This window comes from Dendropsophus ebraccatus, chromosome 8, assembly GCF_027789765.1.
Source record: "Dendropsophus ebraccatus isolate aDenEbr1 chromosome 8, aDenEbr1.pat, whole genome shotgun sequence".
In the NCBI taxonomy this organism is placed as follows: domain Eukaryota; kingdom Metazoa; phylum Chordata; class Amphibia; order Anura; family Hylidae; genus Dendropsophus; species Dendropsophus ebraccatus.
The window spans coordinates 110,290,249-110,318,193 of record NC_091461.1 but is presented as its reverse complement, the minus strand read 5'-3'; the positions used below and the strand labels follow the sequence as shown (position 1 = coordinate 110,318,193).

The 27,945-nt window shown below is 41.2% G+C and overlaps 1 protein-coding gene across 5 annotated transcripts in view; it reads right to left on the bottom strand.

Annotated features, from left to right (window-relative positions):
- LRRC7 (leucine rich repeat containing 7) overlaps positions 1–27,945 on the bottom strand; it is a 119,585-nt gene that overhangs the window by 1,759 nt on the left and 89,881 nt on the right. For 3 of the 5 annotated variants that reach the window (XM_069981415.1, XM_069981416.1, XM_069981419.1), the window contains 5 exons: positions 27,348–27,482; positions 18,203–18,319; positions 13,977–14,231; positions 11,215–11,307; positions 9,182–9,256 (listed from right to left, as the gene is read on the bottom strand). In XM_069981415.1, coding sequence (XP_069837516.1) covers positions 9,182–9,256; positions 11,215–11,307; positions 13,977–14,231; positions 18,203–18,319; positions 27,348–27,482 — 675 coding nt within the window. The remainder of the gene's footprint in view (positions 1–9,181; positions 9,257–11,214; positions 11,308–13,976; positions 14,232–18,202; positions 18,320–27,347; positions 27,483–27,945) is intronic. The other 2 variants (XM_069981417.1, XM_069981418.1) reach the window with 2 other exon arrangements.

Here is a 27,945-nt window from a genome sequence, read left to right as displayed (position 1 = left end):
TAGATTCTAGGGACTGTCTAATGAAGCCACAGACAGTTCTTTGAGCCCAATAGTTTAGTTCTATACACTGTCCCTTAAGTCCAATGGATTATTGACCCAGAAAGTCACTGGAGCCCTATGTTTTAGCGATGAAGACAGTCCTGGAGTCCAGTGGTTTTTGTTTTGCCCAGGACAGTCCTTGGAGTTCAATGGTTTGATGCCCCAGACAGTTCCTGGAGACAAATGGTTTAGGATTTCGATGCCCGGTCTTTTGTGCCTAGTGTTTTAGTGCTCAAACAGTTCCTAGAGTCCAATGGTTTAGTCCAAGACAGTTTGTGAAGATAAGTATTTTTAAATCTTCACACTTTCCAAGTAGCCTTTTTAGAGCACTAAACCAAAAGGCTACTTGGAAAGTGTGAAGATTTAAAAATACTTATCTTCACAAACTGTCTTGGACTAAACCATTGGACTGTTTGAGCACTAAACCACTAGGCACAAGAGACTGGGCATCGAAATCCTGAACCATTTGTCTCTAGGAACCGTTGAACTCTAAGGACTGTAGTGGGCAAAAAAAACACTGGACTCCGGGACTGTCTTCAGCACTAAAACATTGGACTCCAGTTACTTTCTGGGTCAATTACCTATTGGATGTCAGGGACAGTGTATAGAACCATTGGACTCCAAGAACTGTCTGTGGCTTCATTAGGGAGTGATAAACTAGCAGTAACTGGAGAATGAAAGACTTATATTACCTGCTAAAGTCTACACAGTAGTTTAGGTAGAGCTACTATTTGAGGAATGGCAGCTACATCTAACATCTTTTATTTGTACATTCAGAATCAACATTATGTATATAGTATGCTTGTGGATTAATATAAGACTAGATGGAACGGGGGACAATCTTCTATGATTAGGGGGATTTCTATATAAGGCTGGGTTCACACTGCTTTTTTGCAATCCGTTTTTTTTTCATCGTTTTTTTCGAAAAACGGATGCATTTGTGTGCATCCCTTTTGATCCATTTTTCCATTGACTTCCATTGTAAAAAAAAATGGTTCAAAACAGATCCGTTTTTTCTAACGGACACAAAAGTAGTGTCAGCTACGTTTTTGTGTCTGTAAAAAAAAAAGGATCCATTTTGATCCGTTTTTTTTTTACAGTGGAAGTCAATGGAAAAACATCAAAACGGATGCACACAAATGCATCCGTTTTTTTCATCTGTTTCTTGCAAAAAACGGATGAAAAAAAATGGATTGCAAAAAACGGATGAAAAAAAATGGATTGCAAAAACGCAGTGTGAACCTAGCCTAACTTAGTATCAAACTGTGTGTATTGTGTACATGGTAACAATTTCTGTAAAGCCTCATGGATCCCACATCATTCCCTAGCATGATCGCAACCGTGCACCTAGATACCGAACGTGTAGCCATTCTAGTTGCTTTGAAAACTCATGGCCACTAGATGGCAGTAGTGATATTGAGGAAATGTGTACGTTGTCCATCATTTATTTATTTATATTAGAGCTGAGACCAGATTATTAATCAAATAATTAGTTCAAGTTCCTGTAAGGTGTGAGGTGCGGTCCGTGCGGACCCCATATCCCTGTGATGTCTCCTGTGGTATCAGCATCCTGTAAGGTGTGAGGTGCGGACCCCATATCCCTGTGATGTCTCCTGTGGTATCAGCATCCTGTAAGGTGTTAGGACCCCATATCCCTGTGATGTCTCCTGTGGTATCAGCATCCTGTAAGGTGTGAGGTGCAGACCCCATATCCCTGTGATGTCTCCTGTGGTATCAGCATCCTGTAAGGTGTGAGGTGCAGACCCCATATCCCTGTGATGTCTCCTGTGGTATCAGCCTCCTGTAAGGTGTGAGGTGCGGACCCCATATCCCTGTTATGTCCCCTGTGGTATCAGCATCCTGTAAGGTGTGAGGTGCGGACCCCATATCCCTGTGATGTCTCCTGTGGTATCAGCATCCTGTAAGGTGTGAGGTGCGGACCCCATATCCCTGTGATGTCTCCTGTGGTATCAGCATCCTGTAAGGTGTGAGGTGCGGACCCCATATCCCTGTGATGTCTCCTGTGGTATCAGCATCCTGTAAGGTGTGAGGTGCGGACCCCATATCCCTGTGATGTCCCCTGTGGTATCAGCATCCTGTAAGGTGTGAGGTGCGGACCCCATATCCCTGTGATGTCTCCTGTGGTATCAGCATCCTGTAAGGTGTGAGGTGCGGACCCCATATCCCTGTGATGTCTCCTGTGGTATCAGCATCCTGTAAGGTGTGAGGTGCGGACCCCATATCCCTGTTATGTCCCCTGTGGTATCAGCATCCTGTAAGGTGTGAGGTACGGACCCCATATCCCTGTGATGTCTCCTGTGGTATCAGCAGCAGATCCTGTAAGGTGTGAGGTGCGGACCCCATATCCCTGTGATGTCTCCTGTGGTATCAGCATCCTGTAAGGTGTGAGGTGCGGCCCCCATATCCCTGTGATGTCTCCTGTGGTATCAGCAGCAGATCCTGTAAGGTGTGAGGTGTGGACCCCATATCCCTGTGATGTCTCCTGTGGTATCAGCATCCTGTAAGGTGTGAGGTGCGGACCCCATATCCCTGTGATGTCTCCTGGGGTATCAGCATCCTGTGAGGTGCGGATCCCATATCCCTGTGATGTCTCCTGTGGTATCAGCAGCAGATCCTGTAAGGTGTGAGGTGCGGACCCCATATCCCTGTGATGTCTCCTGTGCTATCAGCATCCTGTAAGGTGTGAGGACCCCATATCCCTGTGATGTCTCCTGTGGTATCAGCATCCTGTAAGGTGTGAGGTGCGGACCCCATATCCCTGTGATGTCTCCTGTGGTATCAGCATCCTGTAAGGTGTGAGGTGTGGACCCCATATCCCTGTGATGTCTTCTGTGTTATCAGCAGCAGATCCTGTAAGGTGTGAGGTGCGGACCTCATATCCCTGTGATGTCTCCTGTGCTATCAGCATCCTGTAAGGTGTGAGGTGCGGACCCCATATCACTGTGATGTCTCCTGTGGTATCAGCAGCAGATCCTGTAAGGTGTGAGGTGCGGACCCCATATCCCTGTGATGTCTCCTGTGGTATCAGCAGCAGATCCTGTAAGGTGCGAGGTGCGGACCCCATATCCCTGTGATGTCTCCTGTGGTATCAGCATCCTGTAAGGTGTGAGGTGCGGACCCCATATCTCTGTGATGTCTCCTGTGGTATCAGCAGCAGATCCTGTAAGGTGTGAGGTGCGGACCCCATATCCCTGTGATGTCTCCTGTGGTATCAGCATCCTGTAAGGTGTGAGGTGCGGACCCCATATCCCTGTGATGTCTCCTGTGGTATCAGCAGCAGCTCCTGTAAGGTGTGAGGGGCAGACCCCATATCCCTGTGATGTCTCCTGTGGTATCAGCAGCAGATCCTGTAAGATGTGAGGTGCGGACCCCATATCCCTGTGATGTCTCCTGTGGTATCAGCATCCTGTAAGGTGTGAGGTGCGGACCCCATATCCCTGTGATGTCTCCTGTGGTATCAGCATCCTGTAAGGTGTGAGGTGCGGACCCCATATCCCTGTGATGTCTCCTGTGGTATCAGCAGCAGGTCCTGTAAAGTGCGGACCCCATATCCCTGTGGTATCAGCAGCAGATCCTGTAAGGTGTGAGGTGCGGACCCCATATTTTTTCGCTGCTTGTTCTCATTATGCTTCTTACATAGGATACATTGTATCAGAATTGTATAGATACTTATGTTTTATATATGGATCAAGAAAGCTAAATGTGTCCATAGGAGTCCATTGTTGAAAGGAGGTAAAATGAGTGTCTTCTTAGCCTATATCTGGCTGGTTTATGTTAGTAAACCTCAAAAACACATATCCTTCCACCAGATACCATATTAGCCTGTGGCTGATGGATTCCAAAGAATAGCTCCATTGACGCCACTGCGTATTTATGGACACGGATACAAAGAACTCCATTCTACCTCCTCCTGACCTCTCTACAGAGCGGTAGTACAGCTGACACATACAGTACATCCTATTACAATGTTAGCTAGGTGGCTGTCAGTGCTACCACCACTCTGCAATCTCCATAGGGGGAGATGAAGGCTGATTGGCTTCCCCAGGCAAACTTTGATGATGCAACTGTCCATATATGGTAACTGTCTATATATGGACAATTACATGATGGGAGCTATCTCACAGCCTCTTTTAGTGAGTGGGCAATGTATCCCACTGTATGTCTTTACATTAGGACACACTGCAGCCTTCTCTCGGAGAAATTAACACTTGATCAATAAGCGTTATCTCTAAAATGTTCATTTTCCCTGCAGCGCCACCAGAGGAGAAATTAAGAATTACACTGTGCCCTCCAAAATCAATGCGCAGCCTACATAATACATAGAAGTGAAAGCTACTTCAGGGACACACACTCATTGTAGTTGCTTTGTAAAATAAATGGGGGCTCCTAACTAAGGAATTCCTTCTTGTACTATTCTGAATTATTGGATGCTGAATGAAAGGATTTTTTTTTTTTTTTAAAGGGGCAGCACACTTTCAGAGGTTAAAGTGTCACTGTTGTTTACATTTTTTTTTTTTTTGCAGAAATTAATAGTACAGGCGATTTTAAGAAACTTTGTAATTGGGGTTATTAGCCGAAAAATGCATTTTTATCTTGTCTTCATTGTTCTCTATGGAGAGGGGAGGGGTGGAGGGAGATGAGGCACCAAAACAGGACAACAAAGAGTTAATTTACAGCTACATCACCAGACTATCTCCTCTGAAGTCAGCACTGACCTCTCTGACCCCTGAATACCGGCTTTCACACAGCTCCCACTGTGTATTCCTTTGTTCTCTGCTCTCTGCTGGCGACTAATCTCCCTTCTCCCCCCTCCCCTCTCCATAGGTTACACAGGGCACGACTGATGTAAAAGAGTCGAGATTTCCTGATAATGAGCAGTGAATGAGAGAGAGGAGGGGGAGAGGGGGACCTGGGGAAAGTCTTTTTGAATGCAGATAATGGCATATTTGCCTAACAAGCCCAATTACAAAGTTTCTTAAAATCACCTGGACTATTGATTTCTGGGGAAAATATATATATATATATATATATATATATATATATATATATATATATAGTGACACTTTAAATACCTACAAAACCAGTAAAAAATTGCTTTTAAGATCTGACAATCTCACAGCAGGCCCCATATTAGATGGGGATATTTACTGCTTCCTATATGTTCTCCGGCTGCCAAGAAGCTGCAGCGATCAGGACGCTTGTTTAATGGCTGTAAACTAATTTAATATGCGTCGCTGCTAAGCATAATTGGCAGAATAACTTCGTCCGCTCGGATACTGCGGAGGAACCTTCTGCCGCGCGCTCATTTGCATACAGTATTTTACTGTATAAATGGAGCCGGGCATTAGCCTTAGGTAACAGCGCAGCGTCCGGGGTAAGACGCGCACTCTTCAGCCTTGAAGGTCGCGCTTATTTTACGGTTCACCTGCGCAACAAAACAATATCGCACTTACATCGACAGAGAGAACTTTTCAAAGGAAATAATGAGCTCAGACGTAAAGCCAGTCGTTTCGGCTTAAATGTTATTTTCACGTAACCTTGACACGTTTCAATAGGAACGCCATCAGTCAGGGATGTTACCTAGCAACTAAAACCCTCGCACCATCGTGTTTTGTGGAGATTTATAAAGCCGGAACACTTACTGTGTTTACTTAAAAAAAAAAAATAAAAAAAAAAGGATTAATCTCTTCTGGGGCCTCGTGGCAACAACCAATCAGAATCAAATCCAGTTGTAAGTTTTACAGTTCATCGAGAGTAACTATTATTATTTCTTAAAGGGAAAGTTCACGTTTTAATCCTTTTTAGGTATATTGTTCTATTTATGTTTGGAGAATCGCTCTATGGGGGAGAAGCATTGTTTTTATATAGAGCTCAAAATGCCTTGTATACAGGAAGTTAAATGATAAAATTACACGCTGCCTGCAGTCACCACTAGAGGGAGCTCAGGAATTAAAAAATAAATTATTTGAGCAGCCAGAGTTATGTCACAGCACAATACGCATGTATATTCAAGGGGGGTAATGTACTACAAAAGATGCACCAAACACCCTAAATAACGTATCAATAACATTGGGATTTAAATCATTCTCCTGCCTTATAAACATAACAGCAGGTTAGACTTCTATCCTGCTGGTAATTTACCTTTAAAAGAAATTATACAGTATAAGTAAAATCACAGCTACTTTCTTGCAAAAACAGTGCCACCCCTGTCCTCAGGTTGTGTGTGGTATTACAATTCAGCTCAATTCACTTCAATGAAACTGAGCTGCAAAACCCAATCCAAACTGAGGACTTAGGTGCTGTTTCTGGATGAAAGTGGACAAGATATTACTTAGATATTATCTATCTATCTATCTATCTATCTATCTATCTATCTATCTATCTATCTGTCCATTGTACAATAAGAGTGCCAATGTCAATGTGATTCCTTACATATTTCCAAATTACAACAGTAACCAAAAATCACTCCTTACACCAGCTTAAAACAGTTCCAAAGACTTAGCCACTAGATGTTTCACTTCTTCGGTCCACTGCCTGTTGTCAGAGGAAATTTGTCTCTAGTTACAGCTAAATCAGGACAAATTACAGGAGGTGGGGGTGGGGTTTATCATGTGCTATGTGCAGGAGAAAGCCTGAAAAATGTTTATGCTTCTAAGTCTATTTCATATCTATCTCCTCTTTATCATTTATTTTTTCATTACAAAGGAGGACTGCTTCAGCTTGATTGTCAGAATTTCTTGTCTGCCTCCTCCATATACAATCGAGTTATTCGCCTGGTTGTTTAAATCATCACAAAATCAGGATGACTGTGCCTGGTCTGAGGTTATGAGTGTCAGAAACTGCTGATGTATTGGAATATTCAAGATACAATATTATATTAGGGAACTACAATTTATATATGAAACTACAACCTATAGATATCCCAACCTTGTCCACACAGTAGCCAAAGAGTAACATTATACAGGACTAAAAATAGACAATATACAGAAGCCAAATAATACAGTAAAGTAGCCAAATAGTAACACCATACAGGAAGCAACTAATAACATACAGTACATAAATAGTGATATCATACAGGAACCAACTAATAACATACAGTATCCAAATAGTAATATCATACATAAGCCAACCAATACCATACACTACCCAAATCATAATATCATACAGGAACCAACTAATACCATACAGTACCCAAATAGTAATATCATACAGGAAGAAACTAATACCAAACAGTACCCAAATAGTAATATCATACAGGAAGAAACTAATACCATACAGTACCCAAATAGTAATATCATACATGAAACAACCAATACCATACAGTACCCAAATAGTAATATCCTACATAAGCCAACCAATACCATACACTACCCAAATCATGATATCATACAGGAACCAACTAATACCATACAGTACCCAAATAGTAATATAATACAGGAACCAACTAATACCATACAGTAGCCAAATAGTAATATCATACAGGAAACAACTAATACTGTACAATACAATACCATACAGTAGCCAAATAGTAAACAACTAATACCATACAGTACCCAAATAGTTGCTTCCTGTATGATATTACTATTTGGGTACTGTATGGTATTAGTTGGCTTATGTATGATATTACTATTTGGATACTGTATGGTATTAGTTGTTTCCTGTATATTACTATTTGGGTACTGTATGGTATTAGTTGCTTCCTGTATGATATTACTAATACCATACAGTACCCAAATAGTAATATCATACAGGAAGCAACTAATACCATACAGTACCCAAATAGTAATATCATACAGGAAGCAACTAATACCATACAGTACATAAATAGTAATATCATACAGGAAGCAACTAATACCATACAGTAGCCAAATAGTAATATCATACAGGAAACAACTAATACCATACAGTACCCAAATCATAATATCATACAGGAACCAACAAATACCATACAGTACATAAATAGTGATATCATACACAAGCCAACCAATATCATACACTACCCAAATAGTAATATCATACAGGAAGCAACTAATACCATACAGTAGCCAAATAGTAATATCATACAGGAAGCAACGAATACCATACAGTACATAAATAGTGATATCATACACAAGCCAACCAATACCATACACTACCCAAATAGTAATATCATACAGGAACCAACTAATACCATACACTACCGAAATAGTAATATCATACAGGAACCAAATAGTCACATCATAAAGCACAAAAAAATCGACTGTACAGAAACCAAATAATACCCTGCAGTGCCATAAATGAACACAATACAGAAAGCAACTAACACCCTACTGGAAGCAACTAATACCATGTAATATCCAAGTAGTAATACCATACAGTACCCAAATAGTAACAGCATACAGGAGGAACCAGCCAATGCCCTACAGTACCAAAATAGTAACACAATACAGGAGGCAACTAATACCATACAGTACCTAAGTAGTAATATCATACAGGAACCAATTACAACCGTACAGTACTCAAATAGCAACACCATACAGGAACCAACTAATACCATACCGTACCCAAGCGGAAATTCCATACAGACACTAAATAGTAATACCATACTATTAACTGATACAGTACCCAAATAGTTATACCATACAGTAAGCAACTAATACAGTACCCAAGTAGCAACACCATACAGAACCCAACTAATACCATAAAGTATCCAAGTAGAAATTCCATACAGGCACTAAATAGTAATACCATACAGGAAGCAACTGATACCATATAAAATCCAATTAATTACATGCTACAAAATAAAACAAATTATACCATACAAAACTATACTGTGACACCATACAGGAACGAAAGTGATATCATACAGTATGCAAATACTGCCCTGCAGTGCACCAGTGTTACTGGGCTGGCTGGTGGTGACCCCTGGGTATTTGACTGTGATGTAATAGAAAATATGCTCTACATGAGGTCATGAGTTACCGTGAAATAATTCTGACCTTAGAGCCAGTGACGCACGCAGCTCAGTCTCTTGTAAACCATGCACTCACCATGCAGATGTGGCCTAAACCCATGAACTCAATGTACCGTCCAGTACGTCTGTGCTGCATACATCCATAGTAGTAAGTAATAGGAATCTTACCTGTAGGATCTTATCCCCGGGCCGGAGCACACCGTATGCTGGTCCATCAGGTTGAACCCTAGTAACAAAGATACCCTATAAGTCAGAAGTAACATAGGTTAGGAGTCTTTCACTAGTCCTCTATGCTGAATACTACTCAAGATTGATGCCTCTGGGTGTCCAGCAAATAAATGGAGACGGCTAATATAGAAGATGTGATGTTAGAAGAACGATGCTGATCAATGACACGGACCTCAGCGCTGCACAATGGGGGTGATGCAGACAGGCGACAAAATGGGGACTCCGACTGCACATAGAGTACTGATGCTTAGATACTGCAGATGGTCACAGACAATGGATTACTATGGGTGCGACAACTTTACAGAAAACAATATAAATTCCTCTCCTCCATTAACATGGTTACTTCCCTTAGCTATATAGCTATAGTCAACACATCCACATAGTATAAGGGGTAAAAATTTTTTTTTTAAATAAACTAGCTTTAAAGGGGCACTCTGGATACGGAAAATAGTTGACCTGAAAAGTTATCTATATGTGTCTATATGTTTAAGCAATTGTACACCGTTTTCCTTACTTTTAATTTATTAACGACCAGGAGGTTCCCCATTTGAATCCACTTTGTCTCTTTGTCAATTGTGGGGTAGCATACATCACTGGAGGTAGAAAAGGGGCAAAGAAGTTGTGGGGAGGGGACAGGGAGAGGGCAGAGTCTCAAGGTGGATGGATACTGCGCCAAAAGCGTGCACCACAAAGACTACAGGGAGATGTAGTCTTAATGCAGGACGCGGTCAGAGGAGCCAGATGCTATATGGAGCATCCAGCAAAGTGCGGCGGAAGAACGACAAAAGAAGATGAAAAGTGTCAGCGGGTGAGAGAACCATATAAAAAAAAAAAAAAAGTAAAACAAGCCTATCTGACGTACCGTTTAAATAACCTATCATTGTGTACTCAGCTCCTACATAGATCTATGTGTCTACATGGTTCCGGACTACAAACAAGACCTGATAACATAAAGACAGTAAAAGAGGAGGCCAGACTACACAAGGTTTGTTTGTAGTCTGTAACCATGGAAATGTTTAGGTCTCCATAGGAGCTGTAGACAACTTACAGTAATAATATTTATTTGTATAAACGCCAACAGATACAGTAAAAGATTTGTTTCTCTGGGGTAACAAGAAGTTAAATCCCCCATGTTGGATGTTATGTGTTATTCCGCATTTGCTTTCACATAGAATGGTTAGATACTAGGCTGACTGCTGGGTTTTATTTCTTAGAACAAAAAAAAAAAAATCTACAAAAACATACGAACCAACACACAACAAAAACAGCACGTAACGCGGCAACAAAAAGAACCAAAAACCAGAACTTTGCTCTCTTATGCATAACCATCTATGAGGGTGCTTGTATTTCCCCCATACATGGGCTGATTTTTGGCTTGGCTTAACATAGGACGACACTGTCAATAAAAAAACATGTGTAACTGTCCAGAAATGGACCTCGAACTATCAAGACTTCTATTCAAAATATCTTCAGTCAATGATTCTTTAACCTTCACATCTTCTAGTTGATAACCTTTAAGGATGAAGTTTGCTGTGTTTTCGAGGTCCTAGCATGGGCACCTCCAAAGATCATACAGGTCTAAGGACCTCTTGGGTGGAACCTCTGTTAGTAAAGTCATAAGCAAGGGTGTAGAATTTAGGTGGAGGGAAATAACCTTCTCTGCAAGGAATCCTTAACACTGGTTACAACAGCCTTCTCTCTTACACGATAGGGTGGATAAACAAACATCAGACCCAAGGCCGCACAATAGCATTTTCACTTTGAAGCCCCCTCTCTCCTCTATGAAGGTGCAAATAACTATACTTGAAACTGGTTACTTGGACTCATCCAGAGCTTCTCTATGTTCTTTACCTGGACTTAACATAGCAGGTTCCCTTGAATGGTATTACGATGGACTCCTTTAGTGTGCAGGTCTATCAAAAAAAAGGCCCAAATCACAACTGTGGTGGTGATACAGCGACCGTCCCACTCACCTTATCGGACGGTTTGAATGGATTTCCTTGTCCACTTAATCCACCACTAATACTGAATCCAAGGCCTGGGTTCTTTTCTATCCTTACACAGTACTGGAAAGAGATTGAGAAAGACAATCACACATGTATGTATAAAGAGTGTTAAAGAGAATTAAGAACATTGCAATATCACCAAGAATGTGCTCACTAGGTGTAAGTGGTTGATCAAAATTCTGTTACAAAGTTCCATATCTAAGCTACAGACTGTCCTAAGACTGTCCTCACCAAGCTCTTAGGCTCCCCCTAGTGGCAGCTGCAGGTAGCATCTAATAAATTATGTATATGCAGTGGATTTTGAGCTCTGTATCAGGAAAGCAGAGCGCCGACACCATAAAGATATAAAAAAAATAAAAGTGCACCTATCATGGTGGCCTGCTGCCGAATCAGCGACGAGTTCCTCTGTTCATCCGTAAGTTCGGCTCCTCTATAGATACCAACCTGAATGACCGTCTCATTGCGTGTGAGTATCCGTGGAGGCCCGAACTTAGGGGTGAAAAGCGTAACTCATCGCTGATTCGGCAATGGGCCGCCATGATAGGTACACTTTAAGCATCTTAAAAAAAATTATCCAGCACAGAATTTTTTTAGATTGACATTGGACTTTCACTTTAGCCCCATTATACAGTGAAAAATATAATTCTGCCTTTAAAAAACTTGGACAAACTTACTATTCTATAGGGAGATCTGAGCCACAAAAAATAAGACTCTCATATAAAATAAATTATGTTCAAATCTGATTAAAAGGAAAAAAAAAAAAGACGTCAGAAACCGTTATAGATTTTTTTGCAGCGGAATCAAAAATATATGAAGGAATAAATCAACATAAAACTGTCAATTTTATGGAATTTCCTATAATTTTATCAGGACGTAATAAAGCGTCGCGGCTCAATCGCCTGAATCTTAAGTGCGGTCAGTGACTTCGCCTGGAACGGCTGATTTATTGCTTTGATAAAGTGCGCGATTATACGGGATCGCTCCCAGCCTATGGCCCCTTTTATTGAATAAAAATACAATGTAACACGGATTGTCTCAATAAAACTGATGGAAGAGAGGGAAGCGGGAGTGACGATAAGAAAGGGAAGAAGCAAAACAATATAAATAATTAATGAATTAGATGCTGCTACAGTAGCTATTCATATATTTGAGGATATTTATAGTCAAATGTGCATTATTGATATACATGCACATTGCAACATTGGAAAGCTTTGGAAAATAACTGATAACACCCATTTAACCCCCTAGATGCTGCAGTCAACAGCAACCGTGGCATCTAAGTGGTTATACAGAAACTGCAGTATGGTAGTTCTGTATTTTAGAAGTGATCAGCTTAAAAGAATATAAAGAAGAAAAATATTAAAAATGGTTAACAAAAAAAAAAACCTTTTAATATATTACATAACAAATGAAACAATTACATTTTCTAAACAGCAATATATAAAATGGCAAAATTAACCCCTTAATGATGCATGACGGGTACACCGTCGGAATGACGCTGATCCTGGCTCGGCACTCCATGTATCTGGTCAGCTACAGACCAGTATAATAGAGCAATAATCTGATAGATCATATTATATACACAGCATTGATTTCAATAGGAGATCAGTGCTGTGTATATAGGAGTCCCCCAGGGGGATCAGTGCTGTGTATATAGAAGTCCCCCAGGGGGATCAGTGCTGTGCATATAGAAGTCCCCCAGGGGCTTCTAATTACTGTAAGTGAAAAAAAAAGTATTTTTTATTAATAAAAAAACCAATCCTCTCTAATAAAAGTTTAAATCACCCCCTATTCCCATTTTATAAATATAAACATGTTTGGTATCACAGCATGCATAATCACTCGAACTAATAAATGATCACATTCCTGATCTCGCACGATAACTGGTGTAAGCGCAAAAACCCGCCAAAGTGCTAAATTGTGCATTTTTGTTTACATCAAATCCAGAAAAAATGTAAAAAAAAAGTGATCAAAAAGTCGCCTATAAGCAAACAAGGTACCGAAAGAAAGAACAGAATGTGGCGCAAAAAATGACACCTGACACAGCCCCATAGACCAAACACTAAAAGCGTTCTAAGGATGGGAATAGAGCGATTTTAAATACTTTTTTTTTAAAGGTTTGAATTTTTTAAAAACCATCAAATAATATAAAAGTTATACAAGTTACATATCACTGTAATCCTACTGACTTAAGGAACATAGATATCATGTCAGTTTTACCATAGGGCGAACTGTGTAAACGCGAACCCCCCTCAAAATAAAAGGAATTGCACCTTCTTTTCCAATTTCACAGCACATATAATTTTTTTTTTTGGTTTTGCAGCATGTTTTATAGAAAAATTAAGTCTGTGTTTGCAAAGTATAATTGGTGTCGCCAAAAATAAGGGCTCATGTGGGTCTGTAGGGGAAAATGTGCAAGCGCAGTGGCCTTTTCAACATGAGGAGGAAAAAACGAAAGCACAAAAATGAATGTCTCCGTCCTTAAAGGGTTAATGTTTTTGGGTCAACTCACCTCCCCACAAAATTGAACTAAAAAACAATAAAAAAAAATGTAACCAATAAAAGCCACAGCTCACTCTGCTAAAAAAAAAGAAGAAAAGAAAAAAGAGCCCTAAAATAGCTCTAAAAGATGGGGAAAAAAATGTAAAAGTTTTTGGGATCAGATGCAAAAAAAATAAAATAATTTTAGAATTTTTTTGAAGTGAAAGCAGATGAGTGATGTCTCCTACCTGCTCGGGATAGCCATCCATACTCCTCTGTCCTTTTGTTTGTATCAAGCAGCGTCCGGACTGAGGGCCTCTTTGTGCAGCTGGGATCTGGATGGGCAGTGGGGACTGGTACTGCTGAATTGTCACCTTGTTCATGCCGCCATCATAATGCGGCTGCTCCCTTGACCTGTGCTGTAGGCTCTGCGATCCCATCAGCGTCTGGATATGGCTACCTGCCTGTGGGTAATGTAACCCGTTAGGCAAAGCTTCAGGAAGCTGAAAAGAAGCAATTATTACAGTACATCTCACACGTTCGCTAGACCAGGACCTCTCACCTGTATGATACCTGACCGCCATCTGCCCCCTGCAGACATCTATCAACTTTGCAAGGTTCCCCTTGAATTCTATAAACGGTGGCTAAGCTAACAGAAATAGTCTTTGAGACGTTCTGACGCTTCCAGAGCCAATTACTATTTTTTTTTTTTTATGCACACTGAAGGGGTATGGTACCATGTTTATACGAAATTAAGACCAACATTTTTTTTTTTTTTTTATTATTATTTTTATTATAATTTTTTTTTTTTAAAGGGCCGGAGCTTATTTTTGGGTTAGGTCTTTTTTTAGCTTGTGTTAAGCAGGTGGGGGCGGAGAATAATAAGTCTGGCATTGATGTAGCCTGGCATGGATATAGTCAGCTGACTTTATCTAGGGCTTATTTTTTGAGTAGGGTTTATAGTTCAAACCTACTCCAAAAAGCCTGCAAAAGAAAGCCAGGTCTTATATGTGGGGTAGATCCAGGACGGTCCATGCAATTTAAAGAGGTACTCCGACAAAAATCTTTTTCTTTTAAATCAACTGGTTGCAGAATGTTACATAGATTTGTAATTGATTTCTATCTCAAGTTTCCCCATACTTACCAGCTGCTGTATGTCCAGCAGGAAGTGGTGTTTTCTTTCAGTCTGACACAGTGCTCTCTGCTGCCACCTCTGTCCATGTCAGGAACTGTCCAGAGCAGGAGAGGTTTTTTTATGGGGATTTGCTCCTGATCTGGACAGTTCCTGACATGGACAGAGGTGGCAGAAGAGAGCACTGTGTCAAACTGAAAGAAAAAAACACTTCCTGCAAGACATACAGTAGCTGGTTAGTATGGGAAGGCTTGGGATTACAATTACAAATCAATATAACTTTCTACATACTTTGATCACAAGTATCTACCACAATATATATAACTTTCTGAAACCAGCTAATTTGAAAGAATTTTTTTTCTGGGCTTTTTAATAATAGGACTGTCAAGTGGGAAAATCTAGACCCTATATAAGGAAAAGACTCCCCTGATAAGGATCAGGCATAATGGATGTCAGTTGCCCAATTCCTTTGTTCTTGGAGAGATAAGCCGCTGCCAATGGCCTAGACGAACATCCAAGTGGAATCATCAGAAGGATAGTTGCCAGCCATACTCATTGCATCTGCATGAGTATCTTAACACTAGAAGATCATCTCTAAGGATGGCAGATCCTACCATACGCCCCTACAGCATATATCTCCACGTCTCGCCGTATATTAGTCCCTGTCCCAGTTCAATGCTTTTTGTGTCACTCTTGAAGCGGCATTAGAATAGAGCGAGCAGTCAATGTATTTCAGTCTGCAGACAATCTCTGGTGAATTACAAGGACTTTTGTATTGTATGGGGGCTGCACCCTGAGGCTGGGAGTGAAGCTATTAATTTGGTTGCCCGCTGATGGTTCTCAGCAGCTCGGTTACTGTATGGACCTCATGCAGTCAGTGCATTACATGGGGCTATGCTCTCATGTGCCACCTGTAATTAGATCGGTCACGGCTCATGCAGGGCCAGAATAAATAGGAAGGAGAAATACACAACGCTGCAGAAAGTATCTACAGACCAGAGAGCCCAGTCTCGTTGCTATGCAGATCATTCAGCCATCTGTCTACTATTGGGTGAATTAATAGATGTGTTTGTGATTCCTGTGTTTAAAGGGGTATTCCAATTTTAGCAAGTGAATGCAATACTTAAAGGGGTTATCCAGCGAAAATCTTTTTCTTTCAAATCAACTGGTGTCAGAAAGTTATATAGCTTTGTAACTGACTTCTATTAAAAAATCTCAACTCTTCCCATACTTATCAGCTGCTGTATGTCATGCAGGAAATGTTGTTTTATTTTCAGTGTGACACACTGCTCTCTGCTGACTTCTCTGGCCGAGACACAAATCACAGATGCATTACCTATATTGGCGTGCAATAATCAGGGTCCAAATACTTGAAAATTACAAACAATATCCCAGAATAACGTGTAAAATCTAACTTTTATTAAATATGCATTAAAAGTAAAAAGTATATGAGAATTGTGTTCTACATACATGAAATAAGCACTTAGCAACAAATCTGGGGTGTTGACCCTCTAATAGACTGGTTTACTATGGGTGGGATTACCCGAATGAATATAAATAGGACCAGACTACAAAAAAAGGATAGTAACGAATATATATCTCTATTTCAATCCAAGTCTCTAAGCGTTTCACCCAGATATGTCCCTGGGATCATCAGGAGACCTTAAGGGTGGTATTACACAGGCCGATGGGAGCCCGATAATACCTGTAAATGAGCGCCGATCGTCGCTCGTTTACTGGGCCTATTACACGGCCCGATAATCGTTTAACAAGGGCTGCAGAGATATCGTTACTGTCGTTGCAGCCCTTGTTTAAACTACATACATTACCTATCCTCGCTCCAGGGCTGCTCCTGCGGTCCGCTTCTCCACAGGTCCCGCTCGCTCTAGCTTCAGAGTGGCCTGTCAGCCGGGGCCGCCGCGGCCTGTGATTGGCCGGGCGGCCTGTCAGCTGACAGGCCACTCTGAAGCTAGAGTGAGCGGGACCCGGGGAGAAGAAGACCGCAGGAGCAGCCCTGGAGCGAGGATAGGTAATGTATATCGTCAGTTGCCAGCCGCACGCCACTATTACACGTAACGGTGCACGGTCGGCGCCCGACGGAAATAGGTCAGAAGCTATATCAACGATCAGCCGATGATCGTTGTCATCGGCTGATCATTGTATTTATTACATGGACCGATAATTGGCCGAATCGGGCCGATTTGGCCGATTATCGTTCCGTGTAATAGTACCCAATGGTTACTATTTAGAGATTGTATAGAATGGTTATATTTCAGATACAAAAATAATATAAAAATATAGAGATGGGGTAGGAGATGAGTTAGAATGTATATTGTGTGTATCATATGCATGTGTCAGGTGTTTCACCCGTCCTGGCCTCTTATAAACGCTTGGAGCGACAGGTTAGGGCGACCCCAAGACACAGACAGACTACACACTCTACCATGTATATTCCTAAGACAGCAGTCTTGTTAGTCAGAAGGTATATACAGCCAATAAGGATATGTGTGTCCCTCAAAGACAATCCCTTGGGGCTCGGGTTAGATACCAGTATCCTATGAAGCCATAAGCCAAATACAAAAATGTTACGATGTAAGTTAGATACCAGTATCCTATGATGCCATACGCCAAGTACAGAACTGGTATGATGTAAGTTAGATACCAGTATCCTATGAAGCCATACGCCAAGTACAGAACTGGTATGATGTATAACCTAAGTAATCCTCCACAACAACCATACATATACTGGCTATATCCGCAGAGCATTAGAGGAGCATCCAGTGCTGACAAATATCTAGGTCTCAGATATCAGATATAATTACATGAACTGGCAAATGCATAAATCATATGTACAAGCAATGTCTGCCAAGACCGCCATCATGATCAAAATATTACGGTGTAGTTCTAATACACTACCCCCAACGTGCCCAGGATGATGATTCTCTGGCCGAGACAGGAACTGTCCAGAGCAGGAGAGGTTTTCTATGGGGATTCATAGAAAACCGAGACAGAATTCCTGTCCTGGCCAGAGATGGCAGAAGAGAGCACTGTGTCAGGCTGAAAATAAAACAACATTTCCTGCAGGACATACAGCCGCTGATAAGTATGGGAAAACTTGAGATTTTTTTTTATAGAAGTAAATTACAAATCTATATAACTTCCTGATATCAGTTGATTTGAAAGAAAAAGATTTTCGCTGGATAACTCCTTTAATAAGTTAAAAGAGAGAGAGAGAGGGAGAAACCAGCGAGTTACACACAACCCTTCTGGCTGCACTACATCTAATACACATGTACAGAGCACAAAGTTCCCATTACGGGGCACGGCGGGTCATGTATGTACCTTCTTAGCGACAGTCTCCGGTGGCACATCTCTTCTTCCCAGTGGGTAGGGATTCCACTGACTGAGAGATATATCCTCCTGGCCATTGTCTAGGATGTTGCTCTGCTGCGATGGAGTCTGTAAGTGAGGAAACACCAAATCAGTCACTACATGCTGCAAACAAAGAATCAATAGATAGCTACGACATCGATGGATATTAGATATTTAGGAGATAGATGTAATGATAGATAGATAAATAGATAGATAGATAGATAGATAGGAGATAGATAGATAGATAGATAGATAGATAGATAGATAGATAGGAGATAAATAGATAGATAGATAGATAGATAATAGATAGATAGATAGATAGGAGATAGATAGATAGATAGATAGGAGATAGATAGATAGATAGGAGATAGATAGATAGATGATAGATAATAGATAGATAGATAGATAGATAGATAGAAGATAGATAGATAGGAGACAGATAGATAGATAGATAGATAGATAGATAGATAGATAGATAGGAGATAGATAGATAGATAGATAGATAGATAGATAGATAGATAGATAGGAGATAGATAGATAGATAGATAGATAGATAGATAGATAGATAGGAGACAGATAGATAGATAGATAGATAGATAGATAGGAGATAGATAGATAGATAGATAGGAGATAGATAGATAGATAGATAGATAGATAGATAGATAGATAGATAGATAGATAGGAGATAGATAGATAGATAGATAGATAGATAGGAGATAGATAGATAGATAGATAGATAGATAGATAGATAGATAGATAGGAGATAGATAATAGATAGATAGATAGATAGATAGATAGGAGATAGATAGATAGATAGATGATAGATAGGAGATAGATAGATAGATAGATAGATAGTGCCTATACATCGTCCTTATGATTCACTTATAGGAGTACTTTAAAATATTTTACAATCAACTGGTTTCAAAAAGTTATATAGATTTGTAAATTACTTCTATTTAAAAATCTCAAGTCTTCCAGTACTTATCAGCTGCTGTATGTCCTGCAGGAAGTGGTATATTCTTTCCAGTCTAACACAATGCTCTCTGCTGCCACCTCTGTCCATGTCAGGAACTGTCCAGAGCAGGAGAGGTTTTCTATGGGGATTTGCTCCTGCTCTGGACAGTTCCTGACATGGACAGAGGTGGCAGCAGAGAGCAATGTGTCAGAATGGAAAGAATACACCACTTTCTGCAGGACATACAGCAGCTGATAAGTACTGGAAGACTTGAGATTTTTAAATAGAAGTAATTTACAAATCTATATAACTTTTTGAAACCAGTTGATTGTAAAATATTTTAAAGTACTCCTATAAGTACTAGAAGACAAGTTTTTTTTTTAAAGAAGTCCTCCTTTAATTACTCCCAAATGTAATTAAAACTTGCTAAGAAATAATATTCTCCCTATGAACAGTGGCAGGTATAAGGCATCCTCTGAGGAGTAACACATATAACTTTAGCTTCGGGCAACATCATCATGAATTTATTAGAATTAGATGATGGAGAATTAGATCAAGCCCCATCTATAACTCACAAGGCGAGGCACCAGTCACACCTCTCCTCACACACATCACCTTGTGAACACTGTTATTTGAATTGGGTTATTTTTAATGCTCTGTACATTTAATGAGCCGATACCTCCGCCCACATAGGCATGAGAATAATGGAGGATATATATATATATATATATATATATATATATATATCTTAATACCACCCCCTCAGGTGTTGTTTGGGCAGAGCCTTCTAACATTCCTGATAGCTCAGGGAGAAAAAACCCTGGGTGACAACAACTATGACTGTGCCTATGAAAGAGCTATTAAAGTGTCACTGTCATATTTATTTTTTTGTTGTTGCAGAAATCAATAGTCCAGGTGATTTTAAGAAACTTTGTAATTGGGTTTATTAGGCAAATATGCCATTATCTGCGTTCAAAAAGACTTTCCCAGGTTCCCCCCTCCCCCATTCGATGCTCATTATCAGGAAATCTCGACTCTTTTACATCAGTCGGGCCCTGTCTATTATATGGAGAGGGGAGGAGGGAGATTAGTCCCCAGCAGAGAGCAGAGAACAAAGGATTACACAGCGGGACCGATGTGAAAGCCGTATTCAGAGGTCAGAGAGGTCAGTGCTGACCTCAGGGGAGATAGCCCGGTGATGTAGCTGTAAATTAACTCTTTGTTGTCCTGTTTTGGTGCCTCATCTCCCTCACCCCCTTCCCTCTCCATAGAGAACCATGAAGACAGGGGGGAGAGATTCAAATTGCTTTTTCATGATAAAAAGGCATTTTTCGGCTAATAAACCCAATTACAAAGTTTCTTAAAATCGCCTGTACTATTGATTTCTGCAAAAAAAAAAAAAAATTAAAACATGTCCACTATTGAAATTATATTTTTTGCTCCATTTCTTTTACAATTTTTTTTTTTAAATTGTCTTCATAAAATATATCCTATTGTTAGGTGTAGAGATGAGCAAACCCAACTTTGCAAAGTTTCCGAACAAGTTCAGAAAAATGGCGGCTGCACATCTAAAAAATCAGCTGGTGGTTTTCTCACTTGTCCGCACTCCCCCTTTGTCCTTCTCCAGGTCTCCAGCCCGCTGACCCAATTACTGACTAAGGGCTCTGTTACACTCTGTGTGAAAAAATCGTTATATCGTTCAAATTTAAACGATAATCGCAGACAACCATCGAAAATTTGTTTGGGTGTCTTTGATCATTCATTTAAATATGACCCTAAAATCCTCGTTAATCGTTCAGTGTAATTCCCGATTATGTAAATAGTAACGATCGTTATAATGACTCTTGTTCTGTATAATATGGTGAACAATTTCAGGTTAACGATACATGATCCCATTTGCGATTGTTAAAAATTGCGTAGTCTAATAGAACACTAAGACAGGACAGTGCCGCCACCAGTGATTGGCTGGGCGAGCTGTTATTCTTATTCTTGTCTTGAGAGTGACAGCCTGCTCAGCCAATCACTGACTGAGATGGGACAGCGCTGAACAGAGGAGGACACAGTAGAAGTGCGGACAGGTAAGTATAGATAAGTGAATTTTTCGAACCACATTAACATCTGCTGCGGATCCTATGCCGATGACTTTCAATGAGAATACATACTCGTAGCGGGATATACACCCCGCTGGGAGGATGTACATGCCAGCGCCATTAATCCCCCGCTGTCTGGAGCATACTTGACCTGCTCCGCACTCCGTCTTGCTTTGGGGGATTCTCGGCTTGACATCCCAATAAGCCAATCAGTGCGCTGCCACGCCACAGCCACTGATTGGCTGAACGGGACATGAAGACGCTGGGAGCCCCCGAAGCAAGCCGGAGTGCGGAGCAGGTAAAGTATGCTCCAGACAGCGGGGGGTTAATGGCGCTGGCACGTACATACTCCCAGCGGGATGTAAATCCCGCTGCGAGTATGTATTCTTGTTGAAAATCATCGACATAGGATCCACCGCGGTTTTTGTTGCAAATTCGCAGCGTAAAATCGGCTGCGGATCTATCCGTGTGAATTTACCCACTTGCCAAACCGAACTTTTAAAATGTTCACTCACCAGTTTTGTGTCTACATCTCCTATGTGCCTCCAAAGGTAAAGACTAAAAACCATCTTAAAGAGGATATCCAGAGTCACAAGAGCATAGCTGCTTTATTCTAGAAACAGCGCCACTCATGTCCTCAGTTAGCTATTGGTATTACAGCTCACTTACACTGACGCGAAAGGAGCTAAGTCTGTAAATATTTGGATGGATACAAAAATGAGAGTCATGTGTATTCTGGACAGTTAGGGGGTTGAATACTTTTGCAAAGCCCGGCAGCACCATTACGTTTTATCTCCTAGGCTGATGAAGTTGGACGCTATCTGTTCATGACCAACGGTGTTGAGGATATAGAGGAAAGGAGCCAACTAAACGGCTTCTGCTGTGACCCGTGAATGTAAGACCAATATCCCCAGAACTGCTGTAAATTCCCTGCCTGCTGAGTCTTCCGATCCCCAATTACAGATGACAGCGGCAGCTTCTGCTACCTGCACAGGATTATTACAAGCTGTGTCACGCCAGAGTTTGTTCTTTCCCAGCCACAAGAATTATATGGCTTATTATATTCTTCCAAGTCAGAAATGTGAATAATCCAGTTCCAAATCCTCTGCATAGACACAAAGCTTATGGCATAATATTCAGCGTGTACATGTATACAGTAAATCCCTAAGCCTCTCCTAGTAATGGCAGCTGGAATTTTATCATTTAAACAATGTGATATCACTGGTCCAGCTCCTCAGGGGCGGAGCTTAGCACAGAACATCAGCAAAGACCAATCAATAATTCCCTGTGTCAGACTCCACCCCTGAGGTCATGGCATAGGAATAACATATATCTAAGTTGTATCAAAGAGGGTCCCCAATGCCCAGGGTATATATGGTGCTTTGATGATGTCATCAGTGGTATTAGTTCACAATAGAGCACAATATTGCACGCTAATACCATTGATGACATCACATCGGGAGTTGCACCCAGAGCCCTGTGTCTTTTCTGTGCATCAGGACCCTCTTTTATATTGTATTGACTGGAGGAACCAAGTGTAACCATCCTCAGTCACCGAGATGACAGCACATTAGTGCTACTTTGTCTTTCTGTTTTCTTCTATTTCTTGGTAACCAAATGATATACTATAAGGTGTGTACACAGAGCTGACCTTGGGGGTATGTGGACTCTGTGGATCTATATATAAGTCCTATTTAGGCACCATACTTTAGAGTTATGTTTTTTTGCAGACTGGTGGGCCCTGTTGGGCCCTATGTGGAGGGCAACATCTAATCTAACTCAAAGGGGATGTCCAGAAATAGAATAAATGTTACAACTTTCTTGTTAAAAGAGCGCCACCCCTGCCCTCAGGTTGTGTGGGGTATTACAATCCATCTCCATTCACTTAAATCGAACTGAGCTTCAAAATCCACATCCAGCCTGAGGACAAGAGAGGTGCAGTTTCTGGAAACCTAAGCCTGGATAGGTCAAAGTGGCATAACCCTTGGTCTTGGATGTTGCCAACAACCTACCCCATCCGAGGGGAGAAAGACCAGCAAGTTTTTTTTTTACCTGCTCCCCCTTCCTCTCCCCTTTAGAGGATATAGGTGATATGGCCCTTTTTTCTGTTTCTCCTGTCTATTAAGGCTATATCAAGTACAGTAGTACCTCGTGTTTAAGAGTAACTTGGATCAAGAGCGTTTTGCAGAAGAGCTCACAGTTTTTCTACATTGTAACTTGGAATAAGAGCATTGCTTTGAAGCTCCCTGTACTGGGTGGGAGGGCAAGTGGGGAAGCGGCATGGTCTGCATAGTGGCGTCTACAGCCCTGTACTCTGAGCCAGGAAGTCTCCCTCATCTTCCAAATCATAGCAGATCCACTTCAGGCTGAGGCTCACATCAGGGGACAGGACAGTGGAGGTAATCTCTCCATAGCTGTAACCCCTCTCTCCCTGGACAGAGAGTGCTACATGTATGTGCCCACATCTGCCTTGCCCATTCCTTCATGCTTTCTGCAGTCTCTTTCAGCCCTTGTATTTCCCATCCTCTCCATTCTTGTTATAATGTGCCTGCACTCACACTCGGCTATACACACTGCTGCTATAATGTGCCTGCACTTACACTCAGCCATTCACACTGCCTTATATGAAGTTTCTGTCTCTGTCCTCCTGCACAGCTCTGTGATTCTCACTGTCTGATTGGTCCATGCTGAACACACACCCCTTCTGTGACCACACAGACCTCTACGCTACTGCATTATGAGGATCCGCATCTCCATCCTGTATCTACAAACTGCTGCAGTTTTTTTCAGGTTTATGCACTTACTATACATTATACACCACATGCTGATTGCTATACTGTACAGTAACTTACAATATAATATCACATATTCAGCTGTTTCTCATTGTTTGTTTCATCTGTTCTACATGTTATTCAGAATTTAAAAAAATCATTATTTTTGGAGCGTGGAACCAATTGTCTGCATATCAGTGATTTCTTTGCTTTTGTTTAAGAGTGGATTTAGATTACAAGCACAGTCCCGGAACAAATGATGCTGGTAATCCAAGGCACTACTATATAAGAATATGGTCACTCTCTACAGTCCCTGTACGCCCACCCTAGCACACAACAGAAAGTCTGGATCACAATCTCATCAGTTTTCTATTGGGGAATATGCAGGACATTTCGGATACATGACTCAGTCCTCGCTGCCTTAATAATTAAAATCCTATTATTTTTTGGGGAGTGATTTGTGGCCACCAGAGGATAAGGAGGACGTATTTATCACACCCAGCATATATTACATTCATCCATTACTATCACAGCTCCGATACGCAGTAACCAGGACCCATGACCGTCCCGAGCAATCCTACAGAAGATATACACAATCCGTGCAGCTATAAATATTCCCTTCTGTACGGCCGATACATCTGGTTATTTTTGTACATGGCTATAAACATGATTTTACCACCAGCCATAAAAGCTTTGCAGATGGGAACTGGGCTTAAAGTCAAAAAATGAGTAAAGTGATCAAAAATAGTCTACATACCGAGGAGCGGAGATTATAGGGCACGTTCAGGAGCCAAATAGTGAGAATGGATTATCCAGGGGTGAAAGCGTTTATGGGATCCATTCATTGGCCAATCATCATGTGCGTTCTCCCTCATCCATGAAATGTAAGTGGTCTGAGGTTTTTATGGAGGAGGAAAACCACTAGGAATGGGGGCTCTCTGACCTGAGGTGTTCCTTCTTATCGCCTTCATTTCCTACAGTTGTCTGAGGGGAAGGTGGACCATCCTTTGCCTCCCAATCCAAACTTGTGTGGAGCCTCAAAACATTTGAGGGGAAAGTGGACCATCCTTCCCCCCCCCCATCTCAAACCTGTCTGAAGTCTCGAAAAAGTTTCCTGAGGGGAAGGTGTATCCTCTGCCCCCAATCCAAACCAGTCTGGAGCCTCACAACAATTGCCTGAGAGGGAAGTGGACCATCCTCTGCCCCCCAATCTAAACCAGTCTGGAGCCTCAAAATATTTTAGGACTAGCCACAGCTTCCCATGGATAGAAGGGCACCATTACCCCCGTGTTGATTCTCCTCAACCTCAGTTGGCATCTTGCGCTAACATGAATCCGATGAGAGCAACATAAATGTATATGGGGCACTGCCCCTTGTTGCAGAAGTAAGATAAAAGTGTTAAACCAAGTTCCGATCATAGGGATCCCTTCAGTAACAGACAGACCACAGATACAGATATACAGATAGTAATATACAACGTGTCTGTTAAATACAACTGTATAAGCTGCACACATAGACAAACAGTGCAGAGACAAAGAGGGTCCAGGTACATCGGAAATCTGACATACATACATATATAGATTGTGTGGAGCAAGTCAAAGACAACTATCTATCTATCTATCTATCTATCTCCTATCTATCTATCTATCTATCTATTATCTATCTATCTATCTCCTATCTATCTATCTATCTATCTATCTATCTATCTATTATCTATCTATCTATCTATCTATCTATCTATCTATCTATCCATCTGATATCTAGCTAACTAGCCATCTATCTGTCTCTCTACCTCTTCATCTCATAGCAGTATAAATATCCATCTAATACACCCATCTAAGTGCTTTGCGGAACATATTAGATGTAGGTCACATTCTTCTTTTTATTAGTGATTTCCACTGAACTGAAGCTAATTTCACAGTCTGCTTTTAGTCCAGTTAATGGAGGACAAAGATAGAGTCCAATTTATCCTAAAATGCCTGCAGAGAACCTTCCACGTGGCTGGACGCCAAAGCTCAGCATCTTTCCCAGAGTAAAAGGAGTATACGGCATGGTAGGAGATGAACTTGTAATTGTACTATATATTGTCTCTATATGTATTGTGGTATTGTTAGTATGTCTGTGCCCCCCTTGGGGCAATACCTCTACTCTCAATAATCTATTTTCTATATATACATATGTCACATGGTTGTGGTATCTATCTGGCATGTTACTGTGCTGGTACAACCTCACAACACATACTAGGTTTCCAAAAGTGCCAGTGACTTAGCATAAAGCTGACTTAGCTTCAGTATAAGACACTGGGGTACGGCTTCACCTCATCGTATACTGCTACTATTGTTATTGCATTGGGGCACAGTAATTACATTACCTACAACCTGCTTATATGAAGAAGGATTAAAAATTGACCCATAGCTGTACCCTCTAACCCAGGGATGATGACCCTTCCAGATTACAGCTATTGCAAAACTATCATCCCCATAATGCCTGGACAACCAAAGCGTTGGCTCTGGCTGTCCACGCATAATAGGAATGGAGATGGCACTGCTCAAACCTCTGTCCCACATGTAAATTCAAAAGTGCATACAGTGCCCTTTAACTTAAATGGATTTTAAAGTGTACCTGTCACTTAAAAAAAACTTACATATAGTACAGACATGCCAAAATGTATTATTGTTGGGCTAATGGATATTCAGACCCACATCAATCACTAGAACAAAGGAAGGGGGGGTCGGAAACACTCAGCTTAGTGCTGCCTCTCCCGGAACTCTGTGCATGATAACAGACCATTCCATAGACTGGTTACTATGGCTGGACATGTGTGTATTCTTTAATGGGGAGAGGAGAATAGCAGCTTTTCTAACACAGGTATATACCTGATCCCTTCTCCTGTCATCTGCCTTGGGACACCCCACAACCCTTTGGCATCATATTTGCTAAGTTTAAGAATACCTGGCGTAAACGCTGAACCCATGGCGGTCCCTAAAATCATAATATTCAATAGCTAACTGTATGCACAGTATATATATGCCAGATAACCTCACCATAAGACATAACCGTTACGGGTAAGAGCTCTCAATTTGCAACCCATGCTTCAATTTACTTAAAATCTCTGCCTGCTGTCACCTTTTTGCACCTTAGTAGGCTACTTGAATTACAGCTTTCTTGTAATAAATCCTCCAGTTCAGCATATGATCATAATGGTTTCAATGGCAGCAAGCCCTCATTGCTACAAGCTGCCTGTGGACAGTATTTTGTAGAATTATTTAGGTCTAAAGCGGTTCAGCCCATATACTTACGTAGTAGAGAGGTATATCTTGATAGTTAGCTGAGTGAGGCATGGTATAAGTCATGCTTTTGCCATCATGCATTGCTGGGAGGTTTCCAGAGTGCAGCATGCCAAGGCTTATGGTGTTGTGCTTATAAGCAGCATTCTGAATGGAGGAGACAATGGGGTGACAGGGTATGAACACACATGCTGCACTTCATACTGCACAAACAAAGCTAAAAGAGTTAACAGAGGTGAAGCACATTCTGGGTTAGACATTAGCCAACAAGGATCAGAACACACAGATACATTTTACAAAAAGACTGATACACTTACAGAACTGACATAGAGAGATCCATTCTGTTTAACTGCCTGGAAAACCACAACGTACGGTTTAGTGTTCACTGCTGAAAATTCACACTACTATTACCATATAGCAGTCTAGTTATGAGAGCCATATGTAAAGAACACAGGACAAGCTTATAAGGTGAAGCCCACCTGAGATTCTTGTAATCATAGGTCTTAAGTTTAAAAGGAAGCAGCGGCCACACCAGGACGTTCCCCCATCCACGCCACCGCCTGATGTGTCCACAATAAACCTGACACTATGTTGGTTTAACAGTGAGTGC